This window comes from Larus michahellis, chromosome 4, assembly GCF_964199755.1.
Source record: "Larus michahellis chromosome 4, bLarMic1.1, whole genome shotgun sequence".
In the NCBI taxonomy this organism is placed as follows: Eukaryota; Metazoa; Chordata; class Aves; order Charadriiformes; family Laridae; genus Larus; species Larus michahellis.
This window is the reverse complement of record NC_133899.1, coordinates 74288691-74301705: the sequence shown is the minus strand read 5'-3', so window position 1 is coordinate 74301705 and position 13015 is coordinate 74288691. Positions and strand designations below refer to the sequence as shown.

The window sequence follows — 13015 nt, the reverse complement described above, 5'->3', positions numbered from 1 at the left end:
CAGCAGCCCACTCATCTGAGTGGTAACATGATATCCTCTGCGTTGACTGTTCTCCCCATGACCACGCTGGAAGCCCTGTACAGTGGAAGGTCTCAGGCTGTGCACACCAACATGGACTTTCCCAGAAATAGCTGTCTTTCACCAGGGCACAGCACATAGCCGGGGTAGCTTTGGAGCTGATTTAGGACATCCAGCTTCCATACAGGACCTTAATCTGGACACAGCAGGTTGCCATGCTCAAGCCGAGTAAGCCGTTTTAATCAGAAAAACTGCATTTTCTTTCCTACCTGGTCAATTCTGGAACAAGACTACAGCTGCAGACTTTCATGAAACATAAAATGCAAGCATCTCACTGTATTACTACTGCACACTTGCTTTAAGCTTACCTGCTTCCTTAAGAAGCCGTTACTGGCCACCATCAGAGACAAGATACTCAGCAAGATGGATCTTTGCTCCTACTTATAACCACCATCACCATCTTTTATTCCCACTCCCATGAAGGCTTGCAGGATGAAAGACTGGCCAGAAGACAAATGGAAGGAAAAGCCCAGGCATCAAGTTTAAATACAGACATAAGCATCCCCAAAAGGCCCAACGGACAGCCTTCAGCAGAGCCTGCTCTTTAATTCTTGTTCCAAATACATCCATCATCACTTATGAGAGCAACAGAAATAAAACTTCAAAAATAAGTTAGAAAAAAACCAAAACATTCCTTTTCATTGGAGTTCAGAGACTCATAGATGCCAGGGCGAACTACTATAAGAGGACTGGCTTGCTACAGCCTCTTCAAATAGAGATAAATCTTAATGGGAGAGGACCTGCTTATACACCCAGAGAAAAAAGCATCCGGACAGACAGGAAGTACATCAGAGCCAAAAGCACATCCATGAGCTCAATGGGAATGCACATATTGCTTTCACCATGGAAGGACAATACCTTGGGGCTCCTCACTTCAATTGACAAGTTCTGGCCTCACCTCAACTTCACAGTCTATCCTTTACTCTGTAAGGAAAGATTCTACAGAAATGAAAAGCATTATCCCAAGGAAGGGGATTATTTTGTCATCTGAGGACACTTGCATGGAAAAGCAGAGCTGATGGGCAGCTCCTGTGATCTTTCTGATTAAAATGCTGCCTCAGGATATTACTCTCCCCCCTACCCAACATGAAACAGTCAATTAGGCTGATATATTCATGTAATAAAGGCTTTTTCTTATAAAATATGTCAATCCAAGACTGGCAAACATTATTCTTTTGCCTTGAAGTGACCTTACTGAAATATGACAGATAAAACCAGTATCAAACTAGTTAAATACTGACATCTGAGGAAGCAGAGAAGTGAGGAAGTAGATGGGTGTTTTTTCCAATCCCTTCTCAGTGCTTTTTAAATAAAAGATAAATTTAAAAAAGAGATGCAGTAGGAGGAGTTAAGGATGATAAGCCATTTCCATGAAGGGCTATGTTACCTTTGCATTATTAATTTTGTATACAAATACATATATGTATATATGTACACATACATACACAAAACTACACTCACCTGCCACCTACAGTAACCTCTGCAGGTACAATTGCATATTAAACCAAACAGCACAAAACTCTATTCACGGCATCAGACACAATGGTGTCTGATGATCATTATGATGACATGACCATCAACAGACAATTCTTGACTAGCCCCTTATACTAAGGAACCTTACACCACGTAAAAAAGGCCACTATTAAAACAAAAACTGCCTTTGTGCAGCACCCATCCCTAGCCAGAACACCTCAGCTCTCACTTCTAAGCACAACCAGGATCACTCTGAAAATGGTCCAGCTATGCTTCTCTGTAGCAGTGCCCTGCCTCCAAGGGCCCAGTGCAAATGGGGGGGGACACCTGAAATAGCACTCAAGCAGCAGGGAAGGCTCCATAAATACTAGAAACTTGCTGAACACCACCACTGCTCACCATCTCCTCTCAGTTTGTTAGCAGGAGCAATTTCTAGCTATGTCACAGAGATCATTAAAGATATCTTTATGAATACACGAACCCTGTCAGAGTCCCAAGTATAGAGCACCATCCCAGCATCCTAACTCCTGTCCACTGAAGCAGAGCAAAGTCTCTGCCCCACAAAAATAACAAGATAAAATCTCTGCCCTCATCTCAAGTAACAGGCAGTGATCTTTACATCTAACACAAGGACACCTTAAATGGTTTTATGGAAAAACATTTGCATATTTGGACGCATCTATGGGACTTCCTCACACACTCTATTTAGCATAGACATCTGTTACTCAATATATATATTTCATATAAATCCCACCCTCTGAATCCTTTCCATTGGCTGTCACTAATGAAGCTTTGTGTGCAAAACCAAGTGCATTTTGCCCCCATTAGGAAGCCAATTACAGCAGGAAAAACAAGCAATTAACAAGGTGTAAAATAAACATCCTGCCACCTGCCTTTTAATAACAACCCCACTTCAAACAAGTCACAGTTTCAGCACAGCTTTCAGAATTGGCAACTGATATTATATATGTATTTATGCAGCAGCTGCTCTTCATTGCAACAAATATTACAGGCTTACCAGATAAGGTCAGCATATTTAAAAAAATATATAGCAAGTATTAAACCCTGCTTTGAGGCCCCAAATGTTGCTTTTAATGAAATCAGCAGCATCAAGCTTGTCTGGTATTACAGTGAAGCTGCAGTCACATCCCCAGCTTAGAGAGGTTTCTCTTCATTTCTACTTACTTAGCAGCTTCTGTATTTGTTTCACTAAATCCAGGGGCCTGAGCAGCTATTAAACAGCATGCAGGGCAACTAAACAATGCAAAGCTCTACAGAGTAGACAAATCTTTCCTCCTTCCATCATTCCTGCCTCTCCTTCTTCACTTTCTCCACCTCCCTACCATCACATATAAAGCTATATCCAGTTGCATGGGTGGGGCACATAATGGGGCAGAAAGCCACCCACCCAAAAAAATCAAGGGGAAAACAAATCAAGATTCCAGCCTAGCCTTTGCTCCTTGAGCCTACAAGCTTTAGAAGGAAAGGATGGAAGTCATTCCAAAGTCACACTAGCCAGCTCCAGAGGGAGCCACTTTTCTTTCCCTGTTGTGGAACGGGATGAATGACACACTTTTGAGTAGTTAACTAGGACTAGAGAAAGCCCAACAGTAAATTTGCAGGATTTAATAGACTTGGAGATGTGGAGAATATGCCTGAGAAAACAGCAGCCAAGCTTCATCTTGCCTTTTTTGTTTTTTTAATCTTCCCCTCTCAGCCTGGCTCTCGACTGCTACATATTTATTCATTAAGTTTTCCATGTCACATTTCAGTTCCTGACTAATGTCCTATTTAATCACTCATTTCAAGATTCATGCAAGTCTCTTTCTCTTAGAGTTCTTCTCTCTCCATCTTTGTTGAGATCTGAGGAGTACACCACTGAATACGGTACCATGAACTGTTGCAGTCATGTACGTGATTCTGAGGTGTTAGTCAGAGATGGAGTGAAAATTGATAACGTTCTTTCTCTAAATAACCACAGAAAGCAACCGGAAACTGAGCTTTTAACTCCAAACAGAGCCAACAGGACTATCCACAGGTTTATAGAAGGTTACAAATCATGACCAATAGTACCAAAACAATCCTTCACTGAAGAGTTCTTCTAAAAGGTCCTGGATTTAAATAACAATTCAGTACCCTTGAATACAACTGCCACCCAACTGGCAAATCAGATCGTAAAAGACCCAAGTCTTCAGTTCTGGCAATTATCTACATGTATGCAGAAACAAGGAAGTCAGAAGAAGGGGAACAACCACAGATGGGAGAAGCAGTGTAAGGTGAAAAGTCTCCAGACTCATCAGGGTGCACACCTAAACTGACCTACTGCAACCCACAAAACAAAACAAAAAATTCTCAGCCACTGGTTTCTCACGCTACCAGTACTACAGCAGAGATCCCACGACTCCTTCCTACAGCCCTAATTACAGAGACAAGGTCACAAAAGACACAGTCTGCCAGCATAAGCTGCAGGAGGTCATATGGCCACTCAAGCTATAAAGTATTTTAAGAGTAGTTCAGTCAGTCAGGTCACTTAACTGACTTCTTTTGGGGGTTGTTTTTAGAACAAACAGCAATATTTTCCCTTATATTTTCTGGATGGGAAAACAGGAAGCAGGATCTACTCCTTAGTCACCAGTCTAGGATTTCAGTACTCATCACTAACAATGCCATGGAGGGGCCATGCCTAGCTGCGTTTTGTAGGTCTAAATCCACCAAAAAAAAAAATGCCAAGAACGAGCCTCAACCCAACAGTGACACTGAGATAGAACATCAGCTTTCAAAAGTTGTTCAGATCACAGGAAGAAGTCCTGTACTGGATTAACCAAGAAGTGGGATATATTATCCGAATGCCCCACAACAAAGCCTCACATGACAGAAGCTGCTCCAGACACACATCAGAAAAGCAGTCCACAGTTCTCAAACTTACTTCAACTCAGTAAGTTCTAGGGAAGTCTCTTCTACTCAATGCTAAGGAGTGCTCTGATGGGTTTCCTAACCACCAGGCTGTCTGAAGGCCCAAAGAATCAGCAGTTCAGGGACTGCTGCTTGTTGAAGGTGGCAAGAGACCAGAAATGTGACAAGAACTTACTGTGAGAAAGACCCATGCAGTTCTAGGATTAGTTCTAGGAGATAGGGCTCCAATTCTTGCAATTCTTCTTCAAAGGATGCTTAAAGGGACCAAATTCTCCAATTCTGCCAGTCCTCATCTCTCTTCAGAAGGATGGTTGAAGAGACCAAATTTGACTAAATACTAAACAGCAACAGCTGAGTGTCAGCAGTACCCACAGTACCCAGCTCACCTGAAAAAGAGGAGTTGAAAGGTGGCATGCCACAAATGGCTCACTGTGCAGTCACCCCTATGAGCTACAGTCCATAAAACACTGACTCTGATTCCTAAGTCACCTGTGTGCACATCCCTCCCAACTCTTTTAAACAGACTTCTGCGGTTTGGCAAACGGTCAGATTAAACAGAGGATACATGAAGTTGAGCAGAGAACGTTCTCAGTATGTAGCAGTCTCTCCAAGTCATAGATCATAAAAATCCTTATATTTTCTAGGATCAAAGAAGCTACAGCCATTAAAGACGTATTAGTTCATTAAGCCATTCACCCAGCTAAAGCACGTTATCCAGAAAAGACGTAACAAAGTTAAAGTAATACTGTGAGAACAAGCTGAGCAAATTTTTTTTTTAAAAAAAGATGTTATGCAAAGTCAGATATGAGTACTAGGTCTGAAAGTTGAAATTCAGTTTTGTTTTTAAGAAATAAGCAAGCACATTTCTGCAAGGCAGCTATAAGACACAAACCTACATCTAATGATGTGGCTCTGCCATGAAGCCCCTGTGACAGCCCCTCTTTCGCACTCCCAATTGCAAATTTCCATCTCCAGACACAAATGCCTTTCAGTGCACAGTTCAGTAAGAAAATTACTTTGGAGCCCTGGTGCTGAAAATGCATCAAAGCACAATCTCCAAATTCTCACACACCCCACCCCCGAAAAAAGAAAAAAAAAGATATCAAAGGAGAAAAAGAAAAGACAGAGTTTGGCTCCCGCTGGCCTACGATAACAATAACGATAATAATCTAGAGATCGCGGGAGGTTCATCTACCATGCATGCCAAGTCAATTCGCGCCATTCACAACTGTGTATAATTGTTCCTGGGACTGCAAAAATTACTGTATTTTCACCAGCAATCAGAATTGTAAAAATGCTTTCAAACAACCTCAAACCCTTATTTGTTAAAACAAAACTATTTGCTCTTTTACGGTTCAAGTTAGGTCTGGCATTTCTGTGCAGAGGGTCAATAATCCAGTCGTTCAAAAAATAGTCACGAAAGACGTATTAACATAAGCTGTGCATTAAGACACAATTATTTATATGCCTGACAGTAATGGCTCTGCGCTGTGCACTGTATCAACTCACGGATACTTTAGCAGGAAAATAAAACACTTTTGGAGAATTTCTGCTCTGCCCAAGGACACTTAACATAACGCTAACGCTGTACCAAGAGAACAATAAGGACTGACAGTGTTCCGACTAATGCTTCATCGCAGTCTCCAGAACAGCCGTGTCTGTCCCTAAAGTTTGTAGCCATCACAGCGTGCTTCCCTTTGCTAAGCACACATAGCCTGGCCTAACGCTTCCCCAATCTTTAGATTAATGAAATACAGGTAAACAATTTCAAGATGCATTTACCCTCAGCTACCAAACCTCCCCGGCTTAGGGTAGCCAGTAAAATCAGTTGGTTTGCCTCCAACCAGCCGCTGCCCCGCGAGTAAGGGGAACTTCCCTCGCCCCTCAGACACCGGGGAAAACGCTCCTTTTCATGCGGCGGCGCTGCACCCGAACAGCCGGCGATACCTCAAGGGTAGCTCTGCTGAACGGCTTTCCTTTTTATTTTAGCCGTACACAGGTCGCAGCAAGACGGAGCAACGCGAAAAGTTAAACGGGACAGGAAAGCGTCAAGTCCAATCCGACCCGAGTTTTAACAACTCTCGGCAAACCTGCGGCCACGACGGCGCCCACAACTTGACTGGAGGGCAGGTTCGCCTTCAAAGACATAAACACTGTCCACAGCAACGAAAAAACCCCTCGGGACGCGCGGCGGGAAGGCGGAGCGGGGTACAAAGCCGGCCGGCAGCCGCTCCTGCCTTCCCCCGCCTGAGGGAGCGCGAACAGCCGCGGGGAAATAGCCCCGAAAGGGGCGGCGGCGCCGCTGCTCCAGAGAAGACGCGACACTGCAACAACCGCCGCCGCGAGCCGACCGCTGGGGAGGGGGGTCCCAACGGCCGCCGCGAGCCGACCGCTGGGGAGGGGGGTCCCAACGGCCGCCGCGAGCCGACCGCTGGGGAGGGGGGTCCCAACCGCCGCCCCCCGCTCCCCCTACGGATCCCCTCACGCCTTCCCTCGGTCGGCCGGCCGCCCGCCCCTCAGCCAAGGCGGCGGGGGGCTCTGCCCAGTGCGGGGACAGGCTCTCCAGCCGCGGAGCCCCTGCCCCAGGAGGGAGTGGACCGGCGGGCGGGCTGCCGCGGGGCACCCCGACTCCGTCCCACAGCCCTGCCCGCCGGGGTCCCCCCCGCGCCCGCCGCCCCCCCCGCCAGATAGGGCTAGCGGGCACCGGGCTGCAGCCACCAGTTGCGCTTCCCGCGCCGGACGGCTCCAGTACCTCAGCCGGGATGGGATGAGAAGTCTCGCCGCTGCAAAAGCCCTCTCGCAATGCAACAAGTGCCCACCCACCCAGGAACGAGAAGGAGGAGCAGGGGCGGGCGCCGCGCTCGCTCTCTCGGTGGCTCGCACCGCCGGTGCCGCCGCTCCGCGCTCCCGGCGCCCCAGCTGCCACTCAGCGCGCCACACGCGAAACGCGAAAACGAGCCCGCCCCGCGCGAGCAGTCTCTTGGGCCACCCGGGACGCCGTACGCTCGGCCGCTACCACCCCGCCGCTCTGCGCGGAAACGGGGGTGCGTCGGACCGCCTTCCTCCGCCCCGCCGCGCTGGTAGCGCCCTGGCAGCCGTTAGGGGAGCCGTTACGGTAGGAGGCGCCTCGGGGGGCTGCGGTCCCCACAGCGCCCCGGTGGGACTGGGCGTCTCCTCGGGGGGAGTTCGCGGGGCGGACTGGGGCCGGTCTCCTCCGGTGAGGCCTGGCCCGGCGAGCGAGGCCTCCGCCTCGGGCTCCCCTCGCCTTACGACCGCCTCTTACGCCCCCTCTAGGCCCGTTTCTGCCGGCCGTGGGGCAGGGGTAACCCGCTCCCGGGCTCGGGCTCAGGCCGGTTTTCCAGTCGGAGAGTACTGGGAGCCCCCGGCCCAGCGCTGCTGTCCCCCCGCCCCTGTTCGGCACCACCTCGCGATCTATTGCGCTGCTGTAATTCAGCACCTCCGTAACGCGGCCTTTACCTTACTGTCGCACAGCCTCTTGAGCTGCCGTTTGAGACTTGTACAAGTTCTGAATTTCCTTTCTTATATTTGAATGTGGTATTTAGTCATTTTGCTGAGGTGTGATACTGAATTTTTTAATGTTAACAGCTACAGTGCAAAAATGATCATCCCAGTCAGATGCTTCACGTGTGGCAAAATAGTTGGAAACAAGTGGGAAGCTTATCTTGGCCTTCTGCAAGCAGAATATACAGAAGGGTGGGTATTATCTCTGAATGTTCTTTGACTCAGGCTTTAGATGAGATTGCACAGTGCATAAGGTATATAAATGCAGGATCATGGCATTACAAAGTAGCTGTAAAGAGGCTAAAAACTACAGATGTGTTCTGAGGCTAACTATTTAACCAGAGGTTAGAAATTATAATAGGTAAGCAAGTACTTGTTTCCCTACTGAATCTTTCTGGGTAGTAGTATGGAAGTTACCAAGTCATAACCTTTATACCCAAAACTCAAATATTTGAGTCTCAGACATTTAAATCTGGGTGGAATGGGAAGGAAACAAACAAGCAGTACAGTTAACTTTGACACCAATGTTTGTTTTTTTAAAGGGGAGAGAATGAAGACTGTACAAGTGTAAGAAGTAACTAATGTTGTTAACAACATATACCTCTTCAAGGTTTTCTTAAAAGCATTTCATATTCGCTACCCAAAATTGCTAACCTTACTTGAAAACACTGGTTTGCGGGGGGGAAGGGGAAGTTTAACTTCTCTAGATACCTGACTGATAGTCCTAATAATTCTATTTTAAGAAGTCTGTGCATGCTTTGCATAGCCAGAGTTGTCTTCCAGTAGTGTGAGGAGGTTCCTGTGATGGGACTACTGCAGAAGGGTTTGAGAAGGTAACTCTTGAGAAATATTTACCTTGTCATCAAGTATGAAGGGAAAAAAAAAATGGATGTTTGCAATTCTAAGGAGTGGGGAAAAAAAAAAAGTGTTCGAAGTTTGGGAGACTTCCCTAAGTGATATTGAAACTCTTAAGTAGAAAGAAAGAGTATTTGCTTTGCATTCAAATGGTTAGGTTTACTAATAGGTTTTTAAGTGGACTTATGTCTATGAACTATCATAGGAATGTGTATTAACAATATGGATTTCACTGCCTTTTCTTTAAAGTAAATCTGAAAACATGGTTTAGGATGCTGTTTTGTGAAATGTTAAACAATGGAGCACAGAACAAACAGGGAAAGAAGGCTTTGGTTTTTGAGCCTCATCTAAACTTGCAGGAAGTTGTGATTAGTCTCTGTCCTTCTCACTGCTTGATGTAGCGTTTGTAGGGAAAAGATGTCTTGTCCCCCCATCATTTTTCAGTTTACTTAAAATCTGTCCAGTGAAAATGATTCAATACTTTTCCTAAATCTCATTACTTCTGTGAGTGGCCTTTTTGGAATGCATTTACATCCCAGAACCTGTCAAACATAGCAGAGTAAAATATTGCTGCTGCTAAACTAAAGGTATTTTGAAAGTTCCTACCAAAAAAAGGGGGGGTTTGTTTCATTTATGGAGTTAAAAACATTAAAATAGTAGAGGTTGCTAATAATTTCTCACCAATACTGAAATTTATTAGAGCTAATCTGGTAGCACTTCTGACTTATTTATGAAGTATTACATTTTAATATTTTTCTTGTCTTCATTGTTCTTCTGCTTTTGTATGGGACAGGAAGATGTACATTGTTATTGATAAATGTTCGCTTAAAAACAATTGCTGTTGTCACTGGTGTGATTCTTGGATGCCTGTTAAACTAATGCAATTATGGTATTGTAAGATCAGAAGCAGAGTTTACAAATACCGAACAGGTAAAATCTTAGTGGAGTGTCAGAATCACTATTAATGGTGGCTTAAGAAATGGATGGACAAAATGGAAGAAATAAACTTGTCGAAACAATTTGTCGTTAAAGAAGACCCACACCTTTCTGTTTGTCTCTTAAAATTGCTCTTTTTTCAGAAGTTCTTGGAAACTAGAGGAAAAGGGAAATATAACTGAAGTTGTTTTAGCTGAAACGTATAGTATGATTCCTAAAGTTGTGGTTACCGTTAGTATTTTGCATCTCTGGCAACTGCATTTGAAAGTTTGGAACTTTCCAGATAGCTCTTAAAACTTACATATCAACAAGACATCAAATGATTTTGTTCTCAAGTGTTTTGGAAAGTTTAGATATCACGTGATATTATTTATAAACATTCTTTTTAAAAAATACGCTGTTCGTATACTTCCCTTAAATAACTTTTACAAATGCTAGTACTAAAATGAATAGCCCAGCTATTTAAGCCCTTGAAGAACTGTTGATAGGTACAAGGACTAATTGATGTCATCAGAGAAGCTGCTGGGGTTTGACTCCATACAGTTAGACTGTACTGCTTGAAATCAAACAAACTTTTACCATGGTCCAGCTTATGCAGCAGCTTCCTTTCAGTCATTTGTACTTTTGAAAAGTATCTGTTGGCTTTCTCCAACAGGAGGATTACAGGTTTCAGGAAAATATATTTGTTCTAAGCAAGTGCATCATACAGATCTAGAGACCTGAGATCAGTCCTATTTCATGAATGTCAAATTCTGAAAGAGTATCAGACTGGCTTTATGGTTAATAAGTTGGTGCTAAAGAGCTTGGATAGTGTCACTTATCTTCAAGAGGTCTGATAGAGATAGCCATTGAAGGCACATGCAGTGGTTTAGGCTAGGATGACTCATATGTTCTCTACCCAACCGTAAGAATCTCGAGCAGTCACTCAGAAGGCATTAAGCGGACAGACTGTAAAACACAAATTTCTTGTTGAGTAGTCTGCACATCCTTATTTGTATATTTGTGGGGAACAGGTTGTATAACTGAATGCCTTCTTATATAGCAACTGGAAAGGATTTTTAGCCTTCCTTAGAATTAACATCCTGTCCATACATGGGGTAGTTTGCATTTTGAGTTATTTTAGTTTCTGTATATCTTTCAGCCTTTTAATGTGGCTTGTGAAGTAGGGAAGCTTGTACCTTGTGAAGTAGGCAAGTATCTTCCTCAGTTTACAGAAACGTTATAAAAGTGCTTAGAGATGCTCACAATAGCATGGATAACAGTGCTTAGAGATGCCATTCCTTATTCTTGTGTCAGGAGGCTGTCTAGTACCTTCGTGCTACCTTCTACCATACAATTAGCAGGAGCTGTAGCCAGCACTGGTAATTACGAACTGTCCAGGATTTTAGGAGTGGAAATGACTTCCTATGTTTCCAAACGGTGTTCCTGTTACTACATTCACACCTCTTGATTGATCAGATTTTTAACCAGATCAGCTCCTCTCTTTTCTACAGACTGGTGTTTGTAAGAGGAAGACTGAGTTACTGTAATTAAATAATTGAGGTTAGAAATGTACCATATTTTAAGTCTCTTACCATCTGTGAAGACTAAAATTTTGTTTCCAAAACCAGAATACTTGCATTTCACTTAACCTTGCTGTTTCATGACCAAATATATATGCCCTCACAAGTGGGGTAGTGCAGAAGAGGAAATTCATAAGAGTTGGTCTGTTACAATTCTGTTCCTATGGGATTTGTGCAGACTTACCTCTGAAAGTTTGGTAGTTGTGTCAGCTGGACGCCTTCTTCAGCAGAAGACTGTGTGCTCCTGCAGGCCAGAGAACAGGCAAATACCCTGTCAACGGCAGTAAATGGAAAAGAATATTAACAGCATATGCTAAATTTCTGTTTCTTAGTTTGAACTGCAAACAAGTTTTCCTCTATGACTAAGCTCAAAGTAATCAGTATGTTGCTTAGGAACGCTTACAAGTGGTTCTGACTCACTTCATCCATTATTTTTTTTTTACTGTTGTTCTTGTTCATTAATAGAGATGCCCTGGATGCCCTTGGTTTGAAGAGATACTGCTGCCGCAGAATGCTCCTAGCTCACGTGGATCTGATTGAGAAGCTTTTGAATTATGCACCCCTGGAGAAATGAGCTGAAAAAAGTACCGTGCTGCAAGCCGCGTGGAACGTATCTCTAATTCTAGACTTGAAACTGGACTTCAGGCAGTAAAGGATGAAAGCCACCTGTAGTGCAACCATTGAGAGATGTTTACCTTCTGGAGAAAATGCTGCCCCGAGCCACAAACGTCTTTCAAGAAAACAAAGGAAAGATGAAGTCCACTTAACCAAGATTTGGAGATTAAATTAGAAGTTTGGATGCTTCTTTTTAAATCTGTGTTTGGAGATGTTTTGTGAGCGTTTAGATGCTTCTACCAGCAAGCTTAAATGTTTGTTCATGTAGAAAAATTATTATATTTCATTAAAACTTTGAAATAAATGCGGTCTTTCCCTGTACCTTTTTTACAGTTTCTGGATAGAGTTAAGGTATGCTTGGGTCTTGCCATTTGCTTGTGCTGGTTACTTTGAGGCTAGGAGTACCGCTAAGTAATCAGTTCAGTGTTTTGCGCTAGGCAGGTAAGGGCATTAGAAACGTAGGACTGAAGCTCAAGGTTCCAGCAACAGGGAGTTGAAAGCTTCCAGAGACAGCAGAGTGCACTTTCCACTGCAATTAAAGTCAACTTGCGCTCTCTACCCCAGTTCTTATAAAACACTGGGGCTGCTGTATTGTAAAAAAAACAGTGAATCAGATGGTGCAGTGCATTTCACTTAGGTAAAACATGTCAAGTGTTCCTGCGGAAAGCACTGGATGTGAGATTTTTACGCACACTGGTGTGAACAGGATTAAAGTCTTGATCTTGCCAAGCACCTGCACCACTCTGTAGCTGGTACGCAGACAAGCTTTCCGCTTGTTACTCATTTCGTTGGCTTCACGTTGTGCTGCGCATGCAGTGTGGTACTGCCTGGCCAAACGGAGAGTGCTCTGTCTTCTCCTGGTGGAACGAAATGCTGTGAGGTCAGCTGCACATGTGGGGCTCGTGAAGGTGACCTGCGCCCGGAGACAGGCACTGATCCTGCCACAAGGTCTCACCTTCCCATCGCACTATTGGCTTGGAAGCTGGACCACGTTGCACGCTGTTCTCTGACATCCAGAAAATGCATCATTTCAGGGAGGGTGCACAGGCAGACACACCCAC

General features: G+C 44.4%; 2 protein-coding genes across 12 annotated transcripts in view; one reads left to right on the top strand and one right to left on the bottom strand.

Moving 5' to 3' along the window:
- Window positions 1–7464, bottom strand: part of TSPAN4 (tetraspanin 4) — a 457483-nt gene extending 450019 nt beyond the window's left edge. Inside the window, exon 1 of one of the 11 annotated variants that reach the window (XM_074585644.1) lies at window positions 7288–7464. The gene's annotated coding sequence lies outside the window, so the exon portion shown is untranslated. Of the gene's footprint in view, window positions 1–2736; window positions 2808–7216 lie in introns of those variants that run through there. The other 10 variants (XM_074585632.1, XM_074585638.1, XM_074585633.1 and 7 more) reach the window with 10 other exon arrangements.
- Window positions 7434–12275, top strand: POLR2L (RNA polymerase II, I and III subunit L). The gene is made up of 3 exons (XM_074585645.1): window positions 7434–7579; window positions 8071–8178; window positions 11805–12275. Exons 2-3 carry the CDS (start codon window positions 8084–8086, stop codon window positions 11911–11913), a joined length of 204 nt encoding a protein of 67 aa, XP_074441746.1. The 5' UTR covers window positions 7434–7579; window positions 8071–8083; the 3' UTR covers window positions 11914–12275.
- The last annotated feature ends 740 nt before the right edge of the window (window positions 12276–13015 follow it).

Excerpts from the sequence above, each read along its gene's own strand:
- POLR2L (XM_074585645.1), top strand. The coding sequence starts at position 8,084 with ATGATCATCCCAGTCAGATGCTTCACGTGTGGCAAAATAGTTGGAAAC. Across the intron at positions 8,179-11,804 it reads CAAGCAGAATATACAGAAGG|AGATGCCCTGGATGCCCTTG; the intron begins GTGGGTATTATC and ends GTTCATTAATAG.